Here is a 24,739-nt window from a genome sequence, read left to right as displayed (position 1 = left end):
AGGATGGAGGATGGGAGTCACCTCCAAGGAGGATTATTCTGCACTGGTCCGGTCCTGTAGGGAGCAGACCAGGAAAGCCAAGGCTGCAACTGAACTCCAGCTAGCTTTGAGCATCAAGGACAATAAAAAGTCCTTTTTCAGATATGTGGGGAGCTGGAGGAAAAGCAGGGGCAACGTTGGACCCCTGCTGAACCAGATGGGGCAACTGACAACTGATGCCCAGGAAAAAGCCAACCTATTAAATAGGTACTTTGCGTCGGTCTTTCATCAGCCCCATAGGAAGCCTGTGCCTGCTACAGGGCCGGGAAGTCCGGGTGAGGGTGATCCCCTGCCCTCCATTAATGCTGACTTTGTGAAGGAACATCTTGAGAAGCTGGATACCTTCAAGTCAGCCGGCCCTGACAATCTTCACCCCAGGGTACTCAAGGAGCTGGCGAGCATCATAGCCCAGCCTCTAGCGTGGATCTTGGCGCTCTGGTGTAGTGCCCGAAGACTGGAAGAAGGCCAACGTGGTGCCTATCTTCAAGAAAGGGAGGAAAGTGGATCCGGCTAACTATAGGCCCATCAGCCTGACTTCTATCCCGGGGAAGATCTTAGAAAAGTTTATTAAGGAGGCCATCCTTAATGGACTGGCCGACGCCAACATCTTAAGGGATAGCCAGCACGGGTTTGTTGCGGGTAGGTCTTGCTTGACCAATCTCATTTCCTTCTACGACCAGGTGACCTATCACCCGGACAAGGGAGATGAGATTGATGTCATATATCTTGACTTCAAAAAAGCCTTCAATCTGGTGTCCCATGATCGTCTCTTGGAGAAACTGGCCAATTGTCGCCTTGGGTCCCCCACGATCCACTGGCTGGAAAATTGGCTCCGGGGTCGGACCCAGAGGGTAGTAATTGATGGAAGTCACTCATCGTGGTGTCCTGTGACCAGTGGGGTCCCCCAGGGCTCTGTCCTTGGACCCATACTGTTCAACATCTTCATTAATGATGTAGACACTGGAGTCAGAAGCGGACTGGCCAAGTTCGCCGATGACACCAAACTTTGGGGCAAAGCATCCACACCAGAAGACAGGCGGATGATCCAGGCTGACCTGGACAGGCTCAGCAAGTGGGCGGATGAGAATCTGATGGTGTTCAACGCCGATAAATGCAAGGTTCTCCACCTTGGGAAAAAAAACCCGCAGCATCCTTATAGGCTCGGCAGTGCTATGTTGGTTAGCACTATGGAAGAAAGAGACTTGGGGGTCATCATTGACCACAAGATGAACATAAGCCTGCAATGCGATGCTGCGGCTAGTAAAGTGACCAAAACGCTGGCTTGCATCCATAGATGCTTCTCAAGCAAATCCCGGGACGTCATTCTCCCCCTGTACTCGGCCTCAGTGAGGCCGCAGCTGGAGTACTGCGTCCAGTTTTGGGCTCCACAATTCAAAAAGGATGTGGAGAAGCTTGAGAGAGTCCAGAGAAGAGCCACGCGCATGATCAGAGGTCAGGGAAGCAGACCCTACGATGACAGGCTGAGAGCCCTGGGGCTCTTTAGCCTGGAAAAGCGCAGGCTCAGGGGTGATCTGATGGCCACCTACAAGTTTATCAGGGGTGACCACCAGTATCTGGGGGAACGTTTGTTCACCAGAGCGCCCCAAGGGATGACGAGGTCGAATTGTCATAAACTACTACAAGACTGTTTCAGGCTGGACATAAGGAAGAATTTCTTTACTGTCCGAGCCCCCAAGGTCTGGAACAGCCTGCCACCGGAGGTTGTTCAAGCGCCTTCATTGAACACCTTCAAGATGAAACTGGATGCTTATCTTGCTGGGATCCTATGACCCCAGCTGACGTCCTGCCCTTTGGGCGGGGGGCTGGACTCGATGATCTTCCGAGGTCCCTTCCAGCCCTAATGTCTATGAAATCTATGAATGCCCTGGGCAGAGGTGGAGAAGGGCAGTGGGGGCCAAACCAGAGGCGTATCTAGTAGTGTTTGTACCTTCAGCAGCTATGAGTTCTACCTTCCTCCTTCTGGCAAGTGTTCAGGACCAAGGGGCTGGAGACAGAGGCTAGGTACAGACATTACACTTAATGCACATTAAGCAAACAGAAAGCACTTTAGATCTTTAAAAGAATAAATATTCATGACATTGAAAGTGTTTTATGAATGGTGGATCCTAGTCTAAGATAACCCTTGATGGATGCGGTATTAGACTGATATTAGACTAAAGAGCTTAGGTGAGAGTGCTTTTTTGAACATCTGTACCACATCCATTGCACTTCAATGTAGGTTGTGTTCTGCTGCTATCACAGGGACCCCTTGCTGGGTGGCCTGATAGCCTTGACTGGTGTTCCAGGCAAGCACGAGCCCAGCCCTGCCCCTGGGCTGTCACAGACAGGAGACAGAAAAGGCTGTCTCCTCCCTGCACAGCCAGGTGGGAGGGTGGGAAAATGGAGCCTCTCTGCCAGGTTGAACCCCCCACCCCAAGCGTGCAGCCTTGGGTATTGGTGGGGGCTGGGCTGGGTCCATGCAGCAGAGAGCCTCCATTTCCCACCCCCTAGCCCCAGTTCCCAGTATGGAGAAAAGCTGGGCTGGACACCCCTGTGCTGCAACTTCTGGCTCCCATTGTAAGGAGGCTCAAAAGAGGGGGTGGGAGAAAGGAGCCCCCCACCATGAGGGACCCCCACAGCTTGCTGGATGAGGTCTCAAGGGAGGGAGGAGGGTGGCCCAGATCTGCATAGCAGAAGGGCTCCCTTCCTCCCTCCCTTCCCCCAACCCCAGCCTCTTGACCGCTGCAGCCAGGAGCTGCAGTGCGGGGACTCCAAACCAGGCTTTTCACTATGCCAGGAACTGTGGCCAGGGGGAAAGGGACCTCTGCTGCGAGGGCCTCCCCACAACAGCTTCTGCCTAGGGTCTTGGAGGGGGAGTGGACCAGGTCTGTGAAGTGGTGGGGGGCTCCCTCCTCCCCCCAACCCCAGTTCCTGGCATAGTGAAAAGCAGGGCTGCAACTCCTGGCTGCAGCTGCCAAGAGGCTGGGGTGAGGGGTGGGAAGGGGGAACCCGCTCAACACATGGACCTGACTCAACTCCCACCTGAGACCCCAGCCAGCAAGCTGTGGGGGGCCACTGCAGTGTGGGAGGTTCTGCTCCCCCCTGCCTTTCATCCCCACTGCTGACAGTCAGCAGCTGGTAGGAGGGTGGGGTTCAGGAGAGGGTCCACTCTGGCAGCCTCCTGGGAGGTGTGTGACAGTGCCCCCACCTGCTGGCATGGCCAGTGCCAGCAAGCCTCCCCCCCCACCCCATGAATGGTGAATGTCTTTTTGGTTCACTCCTGCTCTAACTTACAGCACTTTAAGTAAAGTATGATAGTTAGAGTACTTCTGCCAGGGGCTTTTTGAACGTCTGTATTTAGCCAGAATGTTTTATAGTCGTGGCAGCTGTAGGCTCCATTGCACAGAGACGGACAAGGAGAAAGGGGATGGGGCCAGTGTGGCTCAAGGGTCCCAATAGCTACAGGGAAAGGTGTCCACCAGCCTCTTGCCTGTCCCCCTCTCCCCACCGCTGCAGGTGCTGCTGAACACTATGCCTCCTGCCATCACTTCCTGACTCTTTCCCTGACTCCACACAGCTAGAGTCTGTAGCTGCATCAATTCCAGCACCCCTTCGCCTCCATGATAGTGCACCCCCTCAATCAGCACCTAGGGCTTATACTCCCTTAGTCACCCCTTGTTATGCTACTGGAGTGATTTATGAATCTGGAACACACTAATATCCCATTTTAAGCATGGGTCAACTGAGTTTAGGGAATTTTGCTGGCCTGATTTTTTCAGAAATGCTAAGCACGCAAAGCCACAACGTCTGGCAAAGAAACTTTTTGCCTACAAAAGCTCATGCCTCTCTGAACTATTTAGTCTCTAAGGTGCTGCCATGCCCTGCCTTTTCCTTGACCTGAGGCTAACAATGACATTGCCCAAACAGGACAATCTGGTCTCCCCAGCCTACCAGCACTGCTCGACTAGTGATTTGGCATGAAATCCAATCCCCACTTGTTGCAGTGATTGAAGAGGAGGCTGCAAGACAGCACTTATCACAGGTGCTGCTGTTGCAAGGACACAGCAGGTTGAACCTGAGCTCATAATTATGGAACAAGTACAGATAGTAGCCCCCACACATGGTCACCCTCTGCCTGCATTGCAATGCATGTGAGGATCAGAGAACAGGAGATACCCAGGTTAGGGACTGGTGTACACTAAGGCAGTTTGCTGATAAAAAGCTCTGTACTTGATAAAGGTTTTGAAGTGATTTCTGGGGAAATCTCTGCCCTCCCCTTCAGGGCTGTAGAAGGAGTACCCACCCTCAGGCAAGAGATAGGAGTTTGGAACTAGACACTAGCTAGGGGACACAGTACTCCCCCTTCACAAGGAACTTTATGCATGTGGGCAATCCCTATTCAACTGAAAATATTTGCATAGGTAAAATGATATACTTGCATGTTTGGAGGATGGAGCCTTAAAATATAGCTAAATCTCTTTGTGCCTTTTCTCTGCCTCACTGTTGATGAACCAGAGTTTACAGAGTGAAAAAATACATCTCAGAGTCAATCTATTCCTAGTGTTAATTGTTTTCTGTATATTTACTCAGCAGAAATTCATACGAGCCAGGAGGGACTATTCAATCATCTTGTCTTACTCCATGCATAACACAGGCCATAGCATTTCAACCAATGTTTCTTCACAGATAACTAGCCTTATGTTGAGCTAGAACAGTGGTTCTCAACCTTTTTAGACTTGAGGCCCCCCTCGAGAGGCTCAAGGAACCCCTCAAAAAATGTCAGCTCTTAAATTGTCACTGTTTTTTATTACAGAAAAATAATAGAGCAATTCTTCTGTTGCAAAGAACTCAGAAAAATCACAACTGGTCAGAATGTTTTTAACATTGTGAATTCCTATTTGAAAACTCTGGGTTTATCTTGCGAATGTTGATGCTAACACTACATAGCAAGCACCCTTGAAAGGCTCTCAAGGTACTTCAGGGTGTTGTAGTACCCTGGCTGAGAATCACTTAGCTACAGAAGCCATTTTAGGAAACCTCTCTAATCTGCTCAGTGCGTCACACAGGAATTAAATGATCAACTTCAAAAGGAGTCTTACGCAGATGGTGATATTAGATCTAGGGTAAGATTTTTCCAAGGCACAAATGACAGTTAAGCCTCTGTTCCTTGGACTTTCAATGGGAATACTTGTACCTTTGAAAACCTTCCCTTAGCCTTTCTAAATTTCTTTTCTTCTACTGTATATATCTTTGGCATCTTAAGGTTAATTCAAAAGGGGCAGATATCAGGTCTGAATATTTCAGTAATAAATTTAATCTGAAATGTAAAGTAAAGCACCCTTTACATAGTTAACCTCACCTCTTTTAGTTCTTCGTAAGTTATAAACATAATATTTTTATTGTTGATATGTTTGTTCCATTCAATCATGTAGTCAAAATAGGAGCCCCAGACCACTGGAAGAAACAAAGGTTTAAATTATCATTTTGTGCTTTTGAATGTGGTAATATATGAACAAAGGACAGCGGGAAAAAGGACAATGTCTGCTTGAATAGACCAGAGCTGACACATGGTAGCACATTTTCTTTCCATGGCACAGTGGACTCATTAAAATCAGCTCTTTTTTACACATTATGGAAGCTGCAGTTCAGTCCATTCATAAGTAATAGGCATTTAGTGAATGCTGCTGTAGGCTCTGTGGTTTTAAACCTAGGCCATAGGCAGGTGAGATGCATTATTAGCATATGCCTGCAGCTGTGGCAGACACAACGCCTCTTAGAATATAGGGACAGAAGAGTTGCTACTCCATGCTTCAAAGCTGATAAACATGTCTCTTGCCCACAGGGCATTGGAGCAACCATCACTGAAATTTCAGTGGCAGTGGATATGAGTCTTCCCCATCCTGAACCTCCCTACCCACACCAGAGAATATGGCCCAATCATAGGTAGCACCAGCCAACCACACAAAAAAATGCTGTTGGGCATAATCCTGATCTAATGGTTCAAGGGGACTCTGTGTGTGTGTGTGTGTGTGTGTGTGTGTGTGTGTGTGTAAGAGTTACTACTTGTCCTTTCTTCAGCGTCCCTCATTTCTTCTTGATGTGTGTTGAGTAGGACAATCCAGCTCACTGTATGTAGAGTCAACACCTTTGCTACCAATCTGGATGAGTGGAAAGAAAAGCCTTCAAATGCAGTAGTGTAACTAGGATGGGGTGAGTGGGACACCAGCCCTAGGTGCTGACTTAGAGGGAGGCACCAGCAAGGGAGGATCTAGGATTTTGAAAAGGGAGGTGCATCCAAACACTTGAATGTTTCATCCTTATTTTAAAAGAAGAATTAAAAGAAGTGTATGGTACCTTCTCCACACATAAAAGCATTGAAGAACTCATCCCAGGTTTTAAAAGAAAGAAGCAGAGGCATTCCATGGCTAAAGTGAAAATAAGATACAGCCACATCCTTTGGATTTCTAGACAGCATCAATATCTAGAAGGACAAAACCAATTTTCCTAAAAGTTAGCAAATAATTTTCAAGCTGCCCATAGGCTGAAAAGCATCCATGCACAACATTCACTGAAGCGTTTCAAATAACAAAACTGTAAAAAATGAAGTCTGTGCATAACTAACTGGCACACTGAAAGAATTGGCACATGTGTAAAATGAAATCTTACTTTCAAGCACCTCTAATAGTGACTGTAATATTTTAAAATGCACATGAACCTTGGCGTTATTCTTGGAAATAGATGTTGGTAGACAACCAGGAAGAAGATGGGTTGCCAAAACTCTTCTAAAAGGTAACTTCTTTATCCTCTGTAATGACAAGAGAAAATGGAAATTAGTACACTTAATGAAACTTTATCTTTTAAAACATTGTGTAGTGAATTGTAGTACTTTTGAAAATGTCCAGATTGACAGGAATCAAAGCAGAAGAATTCTATGCATGTAATAAACACACAATGTACAGGAAGCATCTACATGTGCAATTGATGCAGCTGAGTAAACTCTGACACAGTTCACCCTGGAGCTGCATGTGCACCTGGGACCACAGCATGTTGAGCTATGGCAGTGAAGCCCTTCCCTGCCAGCTAGCCTTGTACTGAAACACCCTCATGGATCAGCCAGCCCCATTAGCATCTACACATGTGTTGCAACAGAGTAAATAACTCTGCCATAGGATAGTACTTGTGTCTGGCATTACTGTCCTACAGCACAGTTAATTAGTTTACCCTGTCCTAATAGCACTGTATGTGTAGACACTGAAGTTTTACTGTGGAGCTAATTAGTCAATTCTGCAATAAGTATCTCATGCAGACATGCCCACAGAGGCTTAATTAATTTTCTACATGTTCCTAACCAATATGACTTTCCTTACAGAAAAAAGTTATTGCAAAATAAACTAGAATGTTTATTTACAGTGCACTGACCCTACTGGGACCATTTTATTCCCCACTAACTGTATGTCTACATGGTAATGTAAGAATACCTGAACTAGCCTGTATACTAGAGGCACCATAGCCCCATTAGCTGCTGAGAACCAGACTATATTAATCCACATGCATCATTGTGCTGTCACAGGTATTAAGCTAAAGCACAGAGCAGCTGTAGTGCTGCTATGTGCCCTAGGTCTGATCATAATCTTAGTTGATCCTTGATAGACATTCAGAGAAGAACAAGCATTTATGTGGGGAGTTAGTGTGGAGTAGTCATACCACAGTAGCTATTCTAGGTCATTTGTCTGTGTAGACAAACCCCATGCCTCACACCTGAACTCTTGGGGACATCTCTCTTGGTGGCAGGGTGCTACAGTTCCATCCTAGTCCCCTCTACACAGATTATTGGCAGTGAAACTGTGGTGCTGGTGGTGGATTTTGTAAGTGGAAATCTGCCCCACTGAAGTCACTGAGAGCTTCTAGCTGCTAAGCAGTCAAAGATTCAGCCAAGTTTCAACTGGTGTTAAAGTTTCTTCCTATGTAGTTAATCACCTGATTTCTAAATTTTCTATTCTGCCCTTGTATTATAGTAATAAGCCTTTTCAGAACAAAACAAGATTATTTTCTTTAAATTCAGCAATACATTAATGCAGGGATGTCAAAGACACAGCCTGTGGAGTCATATCATCCAGCCCACAGGGCTCCTGGAAAGGCAGGGAATTCAGGGGTGGGGTTTGCTGCCCAATTCCAACATATGGAGCATTACTAGGGACGCGTGTTGGTGGTGGAGAAGTGAGTGATGGGTGTGTTAATCCCCATAGCACAATAACCTGTGGAAATAACACCATTGCCACTTCCCCCTCTTCTGCCAGAGATGGGGCTGGATCCAGCCTGTGAGTACGATGCCCCTGCTTTAAGGCAACTGAAGTCCTCACACGTTTGTACCAGTCTCCCTTAACACTGGTGGCATAAAGTACCACCGCCTTCTGTTCTCGCAACATCTCTCCAGGCTCTATCACACCTCCCTCCACCAGCAACTCTGTTATTTTGGGAGAGAAAACTATTTCAGTATAAATAGAATATACTGCTTGTGAAGTACCTATCTATGCCATATACAAAGTAATGTTTTTGATCTTGTGAGTATCTATGTATTTGAAATTGATTTATACCTTACGTAGAACTTTTCGTTGATCATTTTTAAATATTTGTTTCCACTAATAATCAATCTCAGTGTGGTCCATTTATTCTAGCCAAACAGAATTTATTATACTTATCCCAAATCATTTCCTGGCAATGGAGCATGCACCACTCTCTATATTCAAACTGTTAGGGATATCAATTGGAAAATTTAGAAGTTTAATTATTTTATATCAACCTCAAATTTTCCTGGATCTCCAAATTCAAGAAACGTATAGTCTCCTTTTTCTTCGTGTTTCATTCTCTCTTCCAGTGCTTCTTTATTTTTCTTTAGATCTGCTGTAACCAATTCATTCAAGATTTGGAGAATCCAATTATTACCTGAAACAAATTCTAAATGATTAAAACAGAAGGAACTGAATGCCTCTTACCACAGATATCGAATAGCCACTTGAGGAAACAGAAAAAGTTGGCCAATTTAATAATATATGGATCCTTGAAAATAGGGAGGTATGGAAAGACTGGAGGAACAGTACATGCAGAAATGCTCAAAAATAAAAGGAAAATGATCTTGGCAATTATTATCCAGAGAGTATGATGTCAATCCTTACTGAAAATAATGATTTTTAGTATAGTTTTTAAGCAGCTATATATCACCATCACCTCATGGGAATTTCATTTACACCATACTTCTTTAGCTAGTTCAAGAGAATGTCCTAAGCATCCATTGTTTTGCTCTTTTTCTCTAGTGTTCTTACCTGTCAAAGAAAGAAATTAGATTAGTGAGACATGGTTTGTCCTTGACACCTCCAGTTGGGCTATTTTTTCACTGTATTATCCTTTAGGTGCTTAGGGATTAATCACTAAAAAATTATTCTAGTATCTTTGCAAGTTTTGAAGTTAGGCTGAGTAATCTTAAATTCCCTGGATAGTCTGTCTTCTTTTTTTTAAATAAATGAAAACAAAATTTGAGAGAAAGATCATAATGGGATGTCCCAGTAATTGATGTCAGGATTCAGGTTCTTTATTCTGTGCTGCTTGCTACAAACCACCAAAACAAGGGGAGAAAATGAACAAGGCTTTTTTTCCAACAGCTAACCTGGTGCTTGATGGAAGACTTTAATTTCCATGATGTATTTTGGAGGGCATAAAAGTAGAAACCTCATTTTTTAGTTCTACCCTCCACTGATATAAATAGCGCTTAAATGGCTGTATCCCATTGCTCTTCACATTTCCTGCTTTGGAAAAGACCTCAAAATATCATTATGTCCCTAAAATCCCAAAGATAATAGAAAAGAATAGAAAGATTAATTTTTCATAGTTTTTAAAAAACATTAGAAATATACCTGCACAGAATACCGCCCCCTCTATCCTCGATGCATGGAATCTTTTCCAATAGTCTGCAAAATAGGTTGTAACAAGGGCCTTGGCCACTATCACTTGAAAAGAGGCTAGAAGCTGGCTGCTGCAGCAAGCAGCTGGCTGAAGCAGCAGAGAAGGGCAAGCTGGCCATCAACCTGAAGTGGAAATCCCTATGCATGGCTGGGGAGCCACACAACAGGAAAGGGTGGGGCTTTCGAATCATAGAATCATAGGAAATTACAGTTGAAGGGGCCTCAGGAGGTCATCTAGTCCAACCCCCTGCTCAAAGCAGGACCATCCCCAGCTATATATTCCCAGCCAAGGCTTTGTCTAGCCAGGTATTAAAAGCCTCCAAGGATAGAGTTTCCACCACATCTCTGGGTAACCTGTTCCAATGTTTTACTACCCTCCCAGTGAGAAAGTTTTTCCCCATACCTAACTTAAACTTCCCTTGCTGCAACTTGAGACCTTGTTCTGTCATCTGCTACCATTCAAAATAGTCTAGCCCCATCTCTTCTTTGGAACCCCGCTTCAGGTAGTTAAAGACTGCTATTACATCCACCCCAGCCATCTCTTATCCAAACTAAATAAGCCTAATTCCCTCAGCCTCTCCTCAGAAGTCATGTACCCCATCCCCTAAACATTTTTGTTGCCCTCTGCTTGTCTCTCTCCAATTTGTCTACATCCTTTTTGTGGGGGGGGACCCAAAACTGGACAAAGCACTCCACTTGTGGCCTCACCCATGCTGAATAGAGGGGAAGAATCGATTCCCTCAATCTGCTGGCAATGCATCTACCAATGCAGCCCAGTCTGCCATTAGCCTTCTTGGCAACAAGGGCACACTGTTGGCTCATATTCAGTTTATTGTCCACTATAACCCCCAGGTCCTTTTCTGCAGAGCTGCTGCTTAGCCAGTTGATCCCCAGCCTGCAGAGTAAGAGTTTTGAAGAGATGAGAGCCCAGGAAGGGTGGCTGTGCCTTAAGGAAATGATCCTTCGGGCTCAGAGGGAGACGATCCCGATGCGGGGGAAAAGGGGGAAAGGGGCCAAGAGGCTTCCTTGGCTGACCAGAGAAATCCAGAGCAGCCTATGGGCAAAAAGGGGGGCATATAAAAAGTGGAAACGGGGAGCGATTACTAAAGAGGAGTATGCCTCCTCTGCTCGTGCTTGTAGGGAGGCAGTTAGACGGGCCAAAGCTACCATGGAGCTGAGGATGGCAACCCAAGTAAAGGACAACAAGAAATTGTTTTTTAGATATATAGGGAGTAAAAGGAAGGCCCAGGGTGGAATAGGACCTCTACTAAATGGGCAGAAACAATTGGTGACGGACAGGGGGACAAGGCTGAACTCCTCAATAAGTTCTTTGCCTAAGGTTTCCTAAGCAAGGGGCACGACAAGTCTCTCACTGGGGTTGTAGAGAGGCAGCAGCAGGGCACCAGACTACCAAGCATAGACCCTTAGATGGTGCAGAGGCACTTGGAGGAACTGGATGCGTTTAAGTCGGCAGGCCCGGATGAGCTCCATCCAAGGGTACTGAAGGCAATGGCTGACGTCATTGCACAGCCACTGGCGGGAATATGTGAACACTCATGGTGCACAGCCCAGGTCCCGGAGGACTGGAAAAGGGCTAATGTGGTCCCCATTTTCAAGAAGGGGAGGAAGAAGGACCTGAGCAACTATAGGCCAGTCAGTCTCACCTCCATCCTTGGCAAAGTCTTTGAAAAAATTATCAAGGCTCACATTTGCGAGAGCAGGAAAATTATGCTGAGGGGAAACCAGCATGGGTTCGTAGCAGGTAGATCATGCCTGACTAATCTAGTCTCTTTTTATGACCATGTTACAAAACACCTGGATGCAGGAGTAGGGGTTGACGTTGTTTACTTAGACTTCAGGAAGGCCTTCGATACGGTATCCCACCCCATACTGGTGAACAAGTTAAGAGGCTGTGACTTGGATGACTGCACGGTCCGGTGGGTGGCGAATTGGCTAGAGGGTCGTACCCAGAGAGTCATAGTGGATGGGTCAGTATTGACCTGGAGGGGTGTGGGCAGTGGGGTCCCGCAGGGCTCGGTCCTTGGACCGATACTCTTCAACATCTTCATCAGCAACTTGGATGAGGGAGTGAAGTGTACTCTGTCCAAGTTTGCGAATGACACAAAACTGTGGGGAGAAGTAGACACACCAGAGGGCAGGGAACACTACAAGCGGACCTGGACAGGTTGGACATATGGGCAGAAAACAACAGAATGCAGTTCAACAAGGAGACATGCAAAGTGCTGCACCTAGGGAGGAAAAATGTCCAGCATACCTACTGCCTAGGAAATGACCTGCTTGGTGGCACGGAAGCGGAAAGGGATCTTGGAGTCCTAGTGGACTCCAAGATGAACATGAGTCGGCAGTGTGACGAAGTCATCAGGAAAGCTAATGGCACTTTATTGTGCATCAGCAGATGCATGACGAACAGAAGCAAGGAGGTGATACTTCCCCTCTATCGGGCGCTGGTCAGACCACAGTTGGAATACTGCGTACAGTTTTGGGTGCCACACTTCAAGAGGAATGTGGATAACCTGGAGAGAGTCCGGAGAAGGGCCACTCATATGGTTAAGGGCTTGCAGGCCAAGCCCTATGAGGAGAGACTGGGGCACCTGGACCTCTTCAGCCTCCGCAAGAGAAGGTTGAGAGGCGACCTTGTGGCTGCCTATAAGTTCATCATGGGGGCACAGAAAGGAATTAGTGAGGCTTTACTCACCATGGCGCCCCTGAGGGTTACAAGAAATAATGGCCATAAGCTAGCAGAGAGCAGATTTAGACTAGACATTAGGAAGAACTTCTTCACAGTTAGAGAGGCCAAAGTCTGGAATGAGCTCCCAAGGGAGGTGGTGCTCTCCCCTACCCTGGGGGTCTTCAAGAGGAGGTTAGATAGGCATCTAGCTGGGGTCATCTAAACCCAGCACTCTTTCCTGCCATGCAGGGGGTCGGACTCGATGATCTATTGAGGTCCCTTCTGACCCTAACATCTATGAATCTATGAATCTATGTACTGGTGCATGGGACTGTTCCATCCTACGTGCAGGACTTTGCATTTCGAGAGATGTCTTTCAGTCCAATCTTCCAATTTGTCTAGGTCTCTCTGAATCCTAGCCCTCCCGTCGAGTGTATCTACTACTCCCCCCAACTTGGTGTCATCTGCAAATTTGCTGAGGGTGCACTAGGTTAGTCCAACAACTCCATCCTAGCTTCCAACTTGTTGATGAAGATACTGAACAAAATTGCCCCAGGACCAAACCCTGGGGGGCTCCACTTGATATCAGCTGCCAACTAGACATTGACCCAACTACCCTCTGAGCCCAATGATCCAGCCAGTTTTCTATCCACCTTACAGTGCATTCATCCAACCTGTACGTCCTTAGTTTGCTTGTGAGAATGTTGTGGGAGACCATATCAAAAGCCTTGCTAAAGTCAAGGTATATCACATCCACTGGTTTCCCCACATCCACAGAGCCAGTCATCTCATCACAGAAGGCAATCAGGTTGGTCAGGCATGACTTGCCCTTAGAGAATCCATGCTGACTGCTCCTAATTACCTTCTTCTCCTCCAAGCGCTTAGAAATGGATTCCTTGAGGACCTGCTCCATGAGTTTTCCAGGGACTGAGGTGAGGCTGACGGGTCTGTAGTTCCCTGGATCCTCTTTCTTCCCTGTCTTAAAGATGAGCACTATATTTGTCCTTTTTCAATCATCCAGCACCTCTTCTGATCACTGTGAGTTTTCAAAGATGATCACCAGTGGCTCTGCAATCACATCAGCCAACTCCCTCAGCATCCTGGGGTACTTCCCATCTGGTCCCGTGGACTTGTACAAGTCCAGCTTTTCTAAATATTCCCTAACCTGTTTTTCTGCCATTGTTGGCTGCTCACCTCCTCCCCAAACTGTTCTGCCAGGTTCAGTGGTCTGGAAGCTGAGCTTGCCCGTGAAGACTGAGGCGAAAAAGTCATGGAGTACTTGAGCCTTTTCTACATCCTCTGTCACTAGGTTTCCTCCCACATTCAGTAAGGGATGCACACTTTACCCAATCTTCCTCGTGTTGCTAACATACTTGAAGAAACTCTTCTTGTTACCCTTCATGTCCCTTGCTAGCTTCACCTCCAATTGCACTTTAGCCTTCCTGACTCTTATACATCTCCATAGTCATATTTCCATGTTTCCACTTCTTGTAAGCTTCCTTCTTGTGTTTCAGCTCACTGAAGAGTTCCCTGCTAAGCCAAGCTGCTCTTCTGCCGCACTTACCGGTCTTCTTGTACATCAAGATGATTCGTTCCTGCACCCTCCAGGAGGTTTATTTAAATGACAACCAACTCTTCTAGACTCCTCCTCTCAGATGGGCCTCCCAGGGGATCCTGCCCATCAGTTCCCTGAATGAGTTAAAGTCTTCTTTTCTGAAGTCTAGGGTCCTTACTCTCCTGCTCTCTTTCCTTCCTTTCCTCAGAATCCTGAACTCAATCATCTTGTAGTTGCTGCAGCCCAAGTTGCCACCCACTACTACGTTCCACACTAATTCTTCCCTTTTTGTGAGCAGCAGGTCAAGAAGAGCAGAGCTCCTGGTTGGCCTCTGACCCTATCCAAGAGACTTTCAACAGGCCTATCTCCTGTTTCATACTGGAGCTCTAAGTAATCATACAGCTCTTTCACATAATGTGCAACTCCTCCTCCTCTTCTTCCCTGCCTGTCCTTCCTGAACAACTTATACTCATCCATGACAGTGCTCCAGTCATGCGAGCTCCCACCAAGTCTCTGTGACTGTGCAAGGACTTCCATTTCTTCCTGCTTGTTTCCCAGGCTCCATGCTTTCATGTACATACACCTGAGGTAACTACATAATTGCCCTACTTTCTCAGGAAGAATGAGAAGGACTCCCTTGTTTCTACCACCTGCTTGCTCTTTGTCCAGGTCACCCACTTCCCCACTTACCCCAGGGCTTTGGTATCTATGCCCCAGAAAACTTAGTTTAAAGCCCTCCTCAGTAGGTTAGTAAGCCTGTCTGCAAAGAAGCTCTTTCCTCTCTTCATCAGGTAGATCCCATCTCTTCCTAGCAATCTTTCTTCTTGGAATAATGTCCCATGGTCAAAGAAGCCAAAGCCCAGTTGACAACACCATCTGCACAGCCATGCATTGGTCTGCAGGATGCATCCACTTCTGCCAAGGCCCTTCCCCTTGACCAGAAGGATTGAGAACACCACCTGAGCTCCCCACCCCTTCACCCTTGCACCCAGAGGCCTGTAATCACTTTTGATCTTCTCAGGGTTGACCTGGACAGTAGCATTGGTTCCCACATGAATGAGCAGCATGGGGTAGTAGTCAGAGGGCTAGAGGAGTCTTGGTAATCCTTCTGTGGCATCTCAGAACTGGCCTCAGGCAAGCAGCACATCTACTGAGACAACAGGAGACATTCTGTGTGAGCCTGTCAGACATTCTGACCAGTGTCAGGCATTCATTAGGCATTGATTTTTCTGGACTACTTTGAGAACTTGCCTCATGTTATGTGCCTGTCCAGTTCATTCTGTTCAGCCTGAGCACCTACACAGCCATAGTACAGCCTTTTTAGTTGCTGTGCTGCACTGGGCTAGTTGGGGTAGGCTGCCCCCCCCCACCCCCGCATGGCCAGGATGGACTCACCTCCTAGTGACACCATGACAGCAACAGCTCATTGTAGCAGGCAGGCAGGCAGGCAGGCAGGCAGAGCAGCTACTCAGTGCACTGCATCACACCCCATCCTGTGTAGGCCCAGCTACCAGTGGCCACAATGCCAGGACTGCACAGCCACAGCACCAACAGAAAGCCAGGTGGGGAGCAGAATGAATGCATGGGATGGCAGAAGAATCTGTGCACTGTGCAATGTGGCCTGGCCCCAGCTCTGCAGCATAGTAAATCAGCACTGGGCGCAGGCCTCCCTCCTCTGGCTCCCAGCAATGGCCAGTGGGCTGGATAGGATCAATTGGTGGGTCAGATATTGCTCATGGGCCATGTTTTGCCCACCTCTGGGTTAAACAATGTCCATAGCATTCTCCAGGCCCCCACTTAAATCTGGGAAAATATGTGGGGCCAATAGGAGGGTAGTGAGCTAAAGGGAGGGTGGCCCAATAAAATGGATGCTATCCTGTTTGGGAGGTGGCTCTGGATTGTGTCCTTTGCTTTCAGTGGGACATAACATTTCTCTTTATCCTCCTTCTGTTTGTCCATTTTATCAAATGAAAAGCTATTGGGGTCTATAGCCAAAATCTAGCCCCTTCTCTCCCCCTACCAGTTAGCATCCAGATCATTGACCAGTGGTCATTGTTTGGTTGTGTCCTCCTGAAACACACATCTTTCTTTCCTGGCTGCCTAGTGGATCAGCTTTAGGAGGAGGGCTAGAGAGTGTTCTACGTACTGTCTAGCTTTTTTATGATAGTTAGAGCACAGTGCTGGGAAGCAAAAGATACAAGGTTAGGCTCCCTGTAGATTTAAGGAGTCCAGAATCTCTGTCTTCCATTCCCTGACCAAATGCCCTAACTACCAGCCAAAAAAGTGGGAGGGGCTTTGACTAATGTTGTCTTGCTTTTGATGCATACATGCATACTTGAGGGATTCTGTTCCACCACAGACAGAAACAGAATCCAAACTGTGTGTAAAGGCAAAAAATTGCATGGCTACATAAATGCCACTTAGGTGCCCAAAGGTGAAATATGATTTAACCCTTAATGTCATTATAAAATTATATATGAAAATATACAGCGCCAGAGTTTCAGCTAGAGTAAAGAGGCTTCTAGAGAACAATGTTAGTGAATACTATGTTGATAATAGCTTGTTCAATGTGCTGTTCAACCTATCACTTTTATTCATACCAAAACTTTCCTTATCTCTTCCTACTCAGGGAAGAAAAGGAAAGAACACCTAAGAAGACCAGTATCGATTGCTTAATTTGTTCTGGATGATCCTCAGTCATGTTTAGGGCACTAGTACCTAAAGAGACAATCTAATCTCATTGGTTAACATTTCATTTGGTATCTTCCCAACCTCTTGACATTTTCTCATGCTGGAAAAGGTAGGTTTGACCTTTGATAAAACGTAAACCTCTGTTTTCCTCCCTGTGAAGAAGTTAATGATTAATGTATGTGCAGTTGGGCAATAACTTGTGCAAGTAAAAGCTTAATTTTTGTCTTAATGTTTAGCCATAATATATTTGCATATAGGGAAATTTAAAGAGATTGCATTCAACAGTGGTAGACTGGACTCAAATAGGCTTGGGGACCCCTTTCCATGCTATGTTCCTATGAGGATACTGCTTTTTCATAGGGTAAAGCCTCATTCATCCTTCGCTCTAAATAGTTCTGGGGTTTTTTTCCCACTTGTAGTAACAAGAGGTTGTAAGCAGAGAATATAGTGAGAAGGGTGGAGGGGGAGCAGAGGAGGATTGCTGATCATGGCTTGCTTCCCACTGTGATTACTGAAAAGTACCAAGATACTATTGTCATGATAAGAGAATTCCATTCACACCTGAATAATTTAGGGACTGGCTCACTGCCTAAAGTAATTTCTCTGAGAAAGTTGATGTATAAGTTGTCTAATTGCCTGATGTAACAGGGTGGTCTGGACTTTTTAGTGGGGCAGCCAGCCCTGGGTAGAAGCCTTAGAGACTTTTGACCAGGTGGCCAGAACATACCAGTAGCCCCAGGAACAATGGGCTACCAGGCTGATGCCTTACCTGACCAAGGAAGCTCAAGCAGGCCCTGGGGGCTGAGACTCCATGAAGTTATAATACTCTCAAGTCTACTACTTTAGATCAAACAGAGTTCACAGAGGATGGCATACAGATGCCAGTTCCATGTGGAGCCTTTTCATCCAGACTTGCCACCTTGAGATGTAGCTCAGTGCATCAAGGACCTATGTACCTGGTGGCAGAAATCAGAATCCAACCTGCTTATGAAAGCCATAGAATTGGTGATAGTTGAACAGTTCAGACAGATATTCCAGTGGAGGCCCAGGAATGGGTCTGTAGATACTGGGTTATGGACTTTAAGGAAGCCAACCACCTCACTAAGGACTTTTTAGAAGCAGAATTAGAATAGAGACCCACCAAAGCCTAAATACAAAGCAAGGAAAGCTGGTCACGACTCATCAGCCACTGAGTGGTTATGCACTCAGCCTGGGAGTCCTACCTTATTCCCCAAAATGGCAGGGATGGGCTCAGCTAGCTCAGGCCACAGAGTCAGGGCTGGAAGAGGATCATACTTGAGAGACAGTATTAGACCCAGGGAAAGGGGAGCCATTGGTCTGCATCTGGTGTGGCTAGCCTGGGCACTGGCTCTGCGATTGCCTACTTATAGAGTCCAATTATGTCCAGTCTTGTGCCCCTAATGTCCTGATAGAAAACCCCAAAATAAAACTTAAGTAGTCCCTGTGAGAGTTGGAGATGTCCAGGTCCTACACCGCATACGTTGGGTAAGACCTTTGTACATGGGTGCCTCATGGATCCCACCCAACTGCCAGTGGTGCAGTGTGTGCATGTAATTTGTATACCAGAATACTCATCCCTATCTTATTTCAAGGGTGTGGCTCTTGAACAGAGACTGAATGGCCAAGCTAGTTGTGGCAATAGTCAACCACCTTTCCTGGCTGGTGGCAGTGAATAAGAATTGGGACCTACTGATCAAATTGCTACATTGGGCCACACAACAAAAGGGAGACCAGGAACTGTTGGAGCAACATGGAATCAACTAAGGAAGATATTCCCTTTTGACCCCAAGGTCTTCAGACTCCATGTGATGTTTCTCCAGGACTGCTGACAGACCAGGAAGGTGGCCCTGGCAACAGAGAATAAACTGGGTGAGAAGCAGAAGAAAGGGGTTAATGTCCAATGTCAGCTGGCTGGCCTCAGTGAGGATTCCTCAGAACCTGACCCCATGGGCAGTTCACATGGGGGCCAGATGGTGTAACTAGAAAAGGGTCCCAACTTTATTCAAAGGCAAAGAGATAAGTGTACACCATTCTATGGCCAACTGGCCCAGGTGAACAATAAATCACTTGACCCTCACCCTAGCTACCCACAACCCCCAGTTCAATTTGCAAGTGGATGTCCTGAAGTGGGTGACTGGGTCCTACTTTTACTTCCCTTATTAGAAAGCAAACTTCTCCCTTACTTGCAAGGGCCTTATGAGGATAAAAGGTGAGTGAGAGGTGCTGACAGTAAGGTGTGGCTTGTGGGAAGACAACACAGGTCATAGATATATCACACCAACCTCTTAAAACCCTGATGGGCTGGGGAAGCACTAGGTACAGCAAAGATTTTCCCAGCAGTTCTGAAAGATGTGGGTAGTCCCAGTCAGTTCCCATCCAGTGGGGTCATACAGGGGAAGAATGTATTGCTATCCTGACAGAAAGAGGCCAGGGACCTACTGAAAGAGTTTCCAGATGTGTTTACCACCAAGTCAGCAAGAACCACCTTAATTAATCTTCAAATCATCCTAAGGCCATGTTGTTCAGTCCAAAGGGGGTTCCAAGTAACAGGAGATAGTAAAGAGGAAAGTACAAAATATCTTAGAGCTGGGCATGATTGAAGAATCGTCAAGAGAATAATGCAGCCTAATTGAGCTAGTGCCCAAACCAGACAAAAAATACATTTCTGTATCAACTTCTACAAATTAAATGCTGTATTAAAGTACAATGCATATCCAATGCCTTAGGATACAATGACTGGGGTAGGCCAAATACATATCCACCCTTGATTTTGCAAAGGGATACTGGCACATCCCCCTTGTTTCCAAATCCCATCAGCTAACTGTATTTACAGTACCCTGGGGCTGCATCAATTTAAGACCCTCCCCTTTGGTCTCCACAGCACCCTGGCCACCTTCTAACATCTGATGGATTCTGTATGCCCCATTGTGAGTATGCCATGCCCTACGGTGACAAGGGGGTGGTGTTCACCAGCACTTAGACAGATTACCTGTATTGGGCCAGTGCCATACCCTGGGCTGTAGGCCTGATGGCAAACCTGATGAAGTGCTGGCTTGACTGTCTGGAAATTAAATATTTAAGGTATGCTTTTGGGAAGATTAGATCACTCATGGACAAGGTAAATCTCCACTGCCCAAGCAAAGAGGCAGCTAAAGTCCTTTCTAGAATTAGATAGCTATTATCACCACATTACACCACCATTTTCAGCACTTACCACCCCACTGACAGACCATCTATGTAAGACCACACCCAAAACAGTGTAGTGGTCACGAGTGGACACTTCAGCCTTGGGAGAAATAAAGCAGATTCTATGCACTGCCCCAGTATTACACAGCCCATACTTTAACCAGAGGTTTGTCCTATAAACAGATGCTTCAGAGTGGGGCTTAGGAGCCATGCTTTCTCAAGACTTTTAAGAAGGGGAATATACACCCTGTATCTATCAAAACTGGACACTTGTTCCTCAGGAACAAAGATATTCTATGGTTTGAAAAGGAGTGTCTAGTGATCATATGGATGATTGAACCCTCCACTACTAACTCCTCTGGGTCCCACTTATTCTAGTCACAGACCATGCCCCCCTGACACAGCTACACACGCTAAAGTGAGACAACCCCTGGCTCATATCCTAGTACCTGGTATTGGAGACCTAGGTGTGTGATGTCCACCATCATTCTGGAGCAATCCATGCCAATACAGACTTCTTGTCATAGGAGTGGAGGGGGTGTGAATGTGGAAAAGGGATTCCCAGACTCTATTCTTGGGGTTTGGGGAGAAGGTGCAGAATATGTAACAGGACACTCTGGCCCTATAAGTGTGGCAGCCAGCCCCAGGTAGGAGCCCATGTGTAAGAGATTAGCTTGGGGGTAAAAGCCCAAGCAGGAAAAGAACAAGTTGAGCTGGGGAAGAAACAAGTCTGTGGCCCAGAGTCTGATAGCAATTCAGAAGACCTCATTTCTAGGAAGGGCCAGAGCTGAAGGGCTCTCACTTGCTGCCTGGGAAAAAGCCAAAAGTTTTTACTTTTTTTCATGTGTTTGTTGTTCCAGTCAAGGATATTGTTTATGTGATGGACCATTGTTTGGACTGGCTGAGAGGCTCCTAAGGGGACAAAGCCCATTTACGTTGGAGCCACCACAGCAACCCACTTACATCCAGATACAATCATGGGCAGATCCAAGATTTTGCAGGGGTGGGGTGCAGGAGCAGCACTGGCACTGCAGTGTGGTGCCACCCCTGCTCCCAGCTTTCCCACCCCACTGGGAAACAAAAATCTGGTACTTCTTTAAGTCCCTGAAGCAGGTAAGCACCTCCCCCCCATCCACTCTCAGCACCCCTACTTCCACTCCATGCTCAACAACATGTCCTTCCCCTACCCATTCCCACCCTCCCCTTCCACTTCTTGTGTTCCTGCTGTCTTCAGCTGCCCTGGAGGCAGGGGGAGCTCCAGAGTTGCTCTTGCCCTGCTCCAGCCAGGCTGTGGAGAACCAGGCTCAGCAGGGGGTGGCCGCAGTGGTGGGTGGGTTCCACTCCTTGTCCTGGCTTGGCAGAGAAAACCCAGGAGGACCAGAAAAGGAGAAGTAACCTGCCTACCCTCACCACTGCTGCTGTCCCCTGCTGAGCTGGGCTACTCATGCACCTAGTCTGGAGCAGGGCAGAAGCAGCTCTGGAACTCTCCCTGCCCATAAGTTAACTACAGACAGCAGAAACAAAAGCAGCAACAGGTCAGGGAAGGGAAGAGGGGGAATAATGGGGGTTGGGAGAGGGGACATGCTGCTGAGCATGGAGGAGAAGACTTCTTTCTTACCTGTTTTGGGGGCTTTAAAAAAATCTCCAGCCGCTGCTTCCATGGTATGGTCCAAAGTAGAGGCTGTGACCATGCCACTATACTCCCCTCTATGCATTCCTGGATATGATATCATCTGGGAGGCTTTCTTGGGCCATATTTACAGTTACTCCAAATACTGGATCAAATAAACCCTTCTTTTAAGGAAACAACAGAAGAAGACATTCTGGGGATGAACTGCTTCCTCTGTAGTCCGTTTGTGTCTATGGTGGTCCCCTGTTCTCTATCCAGTAAGCATGCCTTTGGGGTCATGACAAAAGATTAATCAAGATTCATAGCTCCATAAATGCATAAGTTTTCTTTAAATCCCAGAGCACTATTGCACCATGTAGTCCAACCTCCTGTGCAATCAGGTCATGGCATTTCACCCAATTTCTCCTGTGTTTAAACTCAGTAACTTGCTTTTGAACCACATCTCTGAAACTTACCATCTGTTTTTAAAACTTCTTTTTCTAAACTCTGGTCTCTGATACTTATTCCAACATTTCATTATTCATAGCTTGCAGTTTGCTCCTTTTAGTTTTCTCCCCACTCTTAGGAAGTGCCAGACTGGTGCCTGCCTGGTAGATAATACCATCTGATTCTTTTGAAGAAAGGGTATATTTTTCCCATTTGCTATGCATTTTTTCACGCATTATGCCTAGGCATAAACAACAAACTATTAAAAAGATAAGACCTGGGTTTTGCACATTCACTTCCTAATGGCCTGAAAATCCAACTGCAAGTTATAACTAAAAATGTAGTATGAAAAAACAAAAATAAAAGTCTACATTAAAAATATCTGTAAGTAACTTATTTTTTCTCTGATTTGAGCCCATGGGGCACATCCAGAAAAGCACGCACATGCAGGGGTGTGAGTATGCTGCTGCAAAAATAACAGCAGCACAAATTTGTGCTGCTGCTTTTTGAAGTTGCATATGCCCCTGCATGAGGGATGTGGTGCAGGGCAAAATGCCCCTCTTTGGGGAAATGGCCATTTCCCTGCTCTTCCTGCTCCCAGCATGCTGGAGGAACCAAGAGACAACTAGAGGAGGGGAAATGCTCTGGTCAGCAGCCAGAGTGTCTCCCTGGAGGATCAAGCCTCTAAGCCCCTATGCTTCCTGTCATATGCTCCTGTAGCATGCACCATGCCACTTTTTGCAGTGGTTTTTTGAGACACTGGGATCTCCCAGTATCAAATTTTGGCACGTGAATAGTTGCACATGTGCCACGTGTGGTTTACAGCACCTCAAACTGCTTTGAGGTGCCCCAGACCACACATGCACACTCATCTGGACATGCCCACAGCTGACAAATGCCTATGTACACCTAGGAGCATTGTTTAGCAAAGAAATCCCATAGATGTTTAGTAATATAGAGTGAAATGATTCTCTACAGTCAAATGTTAGCATCAAAAAAGATTACTCTTCACCTTTGGAAATACTACCAACATTATAAGCCCAAATCCTGTCTGCCCTCTGTTCCTCTATCCTGGTAGTTCCTGTCCAGGACAGAAATAAGCCAGCAATATTATAAAGTCTTGGAGGTAAAGAGGTAATTAAATGATTTAAGCTTCCTGACCCTAGCATTCCTACATAAGTCTCCCTTTGTGAATCAGGCATAGGAGGTTCTATGGAGTGCACACAATCCTGGATTCTTTGAGAGAAAAGGATAGGTGCAGCATGACCTAGATATGGCCCATGTCAGGCACATTTCAAAAGAAAAAACATCTCTGCATACAATAGGACTGAATACAGTGGGCAAAGTTCACTGTGTACAAAGAGCCTTTTGCAAACCAACACAACACTTTGTTTGGACATGGTGCATTCGTAGTCTACACAGTTTACATAGAGCACATATGTGTGTTTGGTACACAAGGGCCACCTCTACTTGAGATGCTGACTGTGCAGTAGCCTGATACTACTGTGCAGTAGTGTCATGTGGCAAAAACCATGGCACTTTGCTACTGCGCAGTAGTATTAGGTTACTGTGCAGTAGCATCACAAAAAATACATTCATCAGTGCTACTGTGCAGTAACTCGGGTTACTGCACAGTCCTTTAGTACTTGTTTATATAAGTACTAAAGGACTGTGCAGTAATAACTGTGTGGGCAGCATCTCATGTAGATGCGGCTAAGCAGTACCAAACACCACATGCAAAAAAGTAAGGAAGTTAAGTTATTACCACTTTGGAAAGCATAAGTTATTTTGGATTCATTTATATTCTCAGCTTTATGTTAATTCTTTTGTAGTGAATATGAGAGTAGATATGAACCTCACCCTTGTGGTGTTCAAAGAATCCCCATTAGAAGTTCTGCTTCCTAGCATCAATCAAAACGAATTATTTGGTGCTTTAACGCTGCTTTATAATGTTACACAACACTGTATTTTCACTTGAAGCAACAGTAAAAGAAAAAGAAGATATTCACCACTTTTCGGATATCCTGCTAATAACACATCATCACTCCTGGCTTCAAAGAACTCAAGAGCTTCAAAAGTCTCTGGGCTGCACAATAAAACAGGGTACAATACCTCTTTGTAAGAAAACACATTCTCCTCTGGTGGCATGTCCTGGGCAAGAGCCATGATCCTGTCCAACCTTTCAGTTAATGCTTTCCTATTGGAAGTCATTTTCGCCTTTCTCTAGGTGTGAGATTCTTTACAGGCGGAGGCAAAAATTGCCTTTTAAGAGATTTGTACCTTGGTAGGAGAGGTGATCAACATTAGATGACTCCTCCTACTTACTTATGAGGAAAGTTATAATAAACTGTAGTTGTAGCATTGTTGCCAGCTCTTCAAATTCTTTCTGAATCACATGATTTCCTCTCCTGCTGTACCACCTCAGGCAGTGACACAGAGTTCTTGACCTCAAGCAATTTGGACGAAGGTGGATGCACACACTCCCCTCCCACTTCCAGCCACAGTTCACTGAAAGCTGGAATTTCTATGGCACACAAATGCCAAAA

The 24,739-nt window shown here is 46.1% G+C and overlaps 1 protein-coding gene across 3 annotated transcripts in view; it reads right to left on the bottom strand.

Moving 5' to 3' along the window:
* The window catches only part of LOC109281243 (sulfotransferase 6B1), a 34,567-nt gene extending 10,056 nt beyond the window's left edge, over positions 1 to 24,511 (bottom strand). Inside the window, exons 1-6 of one of the 3 annotated variants that reach the window (XM_059715083.1) lie at positions 24,306 to 24,511; positions 9,265 to 9,359; positions 8,840 to 8,982; positions 6,755 to 6,844; positions 6,394 to 6,520; positions 5,399 to 5,493 (exon numbers count right to left, since the gene is read on the bottom strand). In XM_059715083.1, the coding sequence (XP_059571066.1) occupies positions 5,399 to 5,493; positions 6,394 to 6,520; positions 6,755 to 6,844; positions 8,840 to 8,902 (375 nt within the window). In that variant the 5' untranslated portion in view covers positions 8,903 to 8,982; positions 9,265 to 9,359; positions 24,306 to 24,511. Of the gene's footprint in view, positions 1 to 5,398; positions 5,494 to 6,393; positions 6,521 to 6,754; positions 6,845 to 8,839; positions 9,360 to 24,305 lie in introns of all 3 variants that reach the window. The other 2 variants (XM_059715087.1, XM_059715089.1) reach the window with 2 other exon arrangements.
* Between the last annotated feature and the right edge of the window lie 228 nt (positions 24,512 to 24,739).

The sequence above is a fragment of the Alligator mississippiensis genome, chromosome 1 (genome assembly GCF_030867095.1).
Source record: "Alligator mississippiensis isolate rAllMis1 chromosome 1, rAllMis1, whole genome shotgun sequence".
Classification (NCBI taxonomy): Eukaryota; Metazoa; Chordata; order Crocodylia; family Alligatoridae; genus Alligator; species Alligator mississippiensis.
The sequence above is the reverse complement of the archived record's forward strand: the minus strand, read 5'-3'. Positions and strand labels throughout refer to the sequence as shown.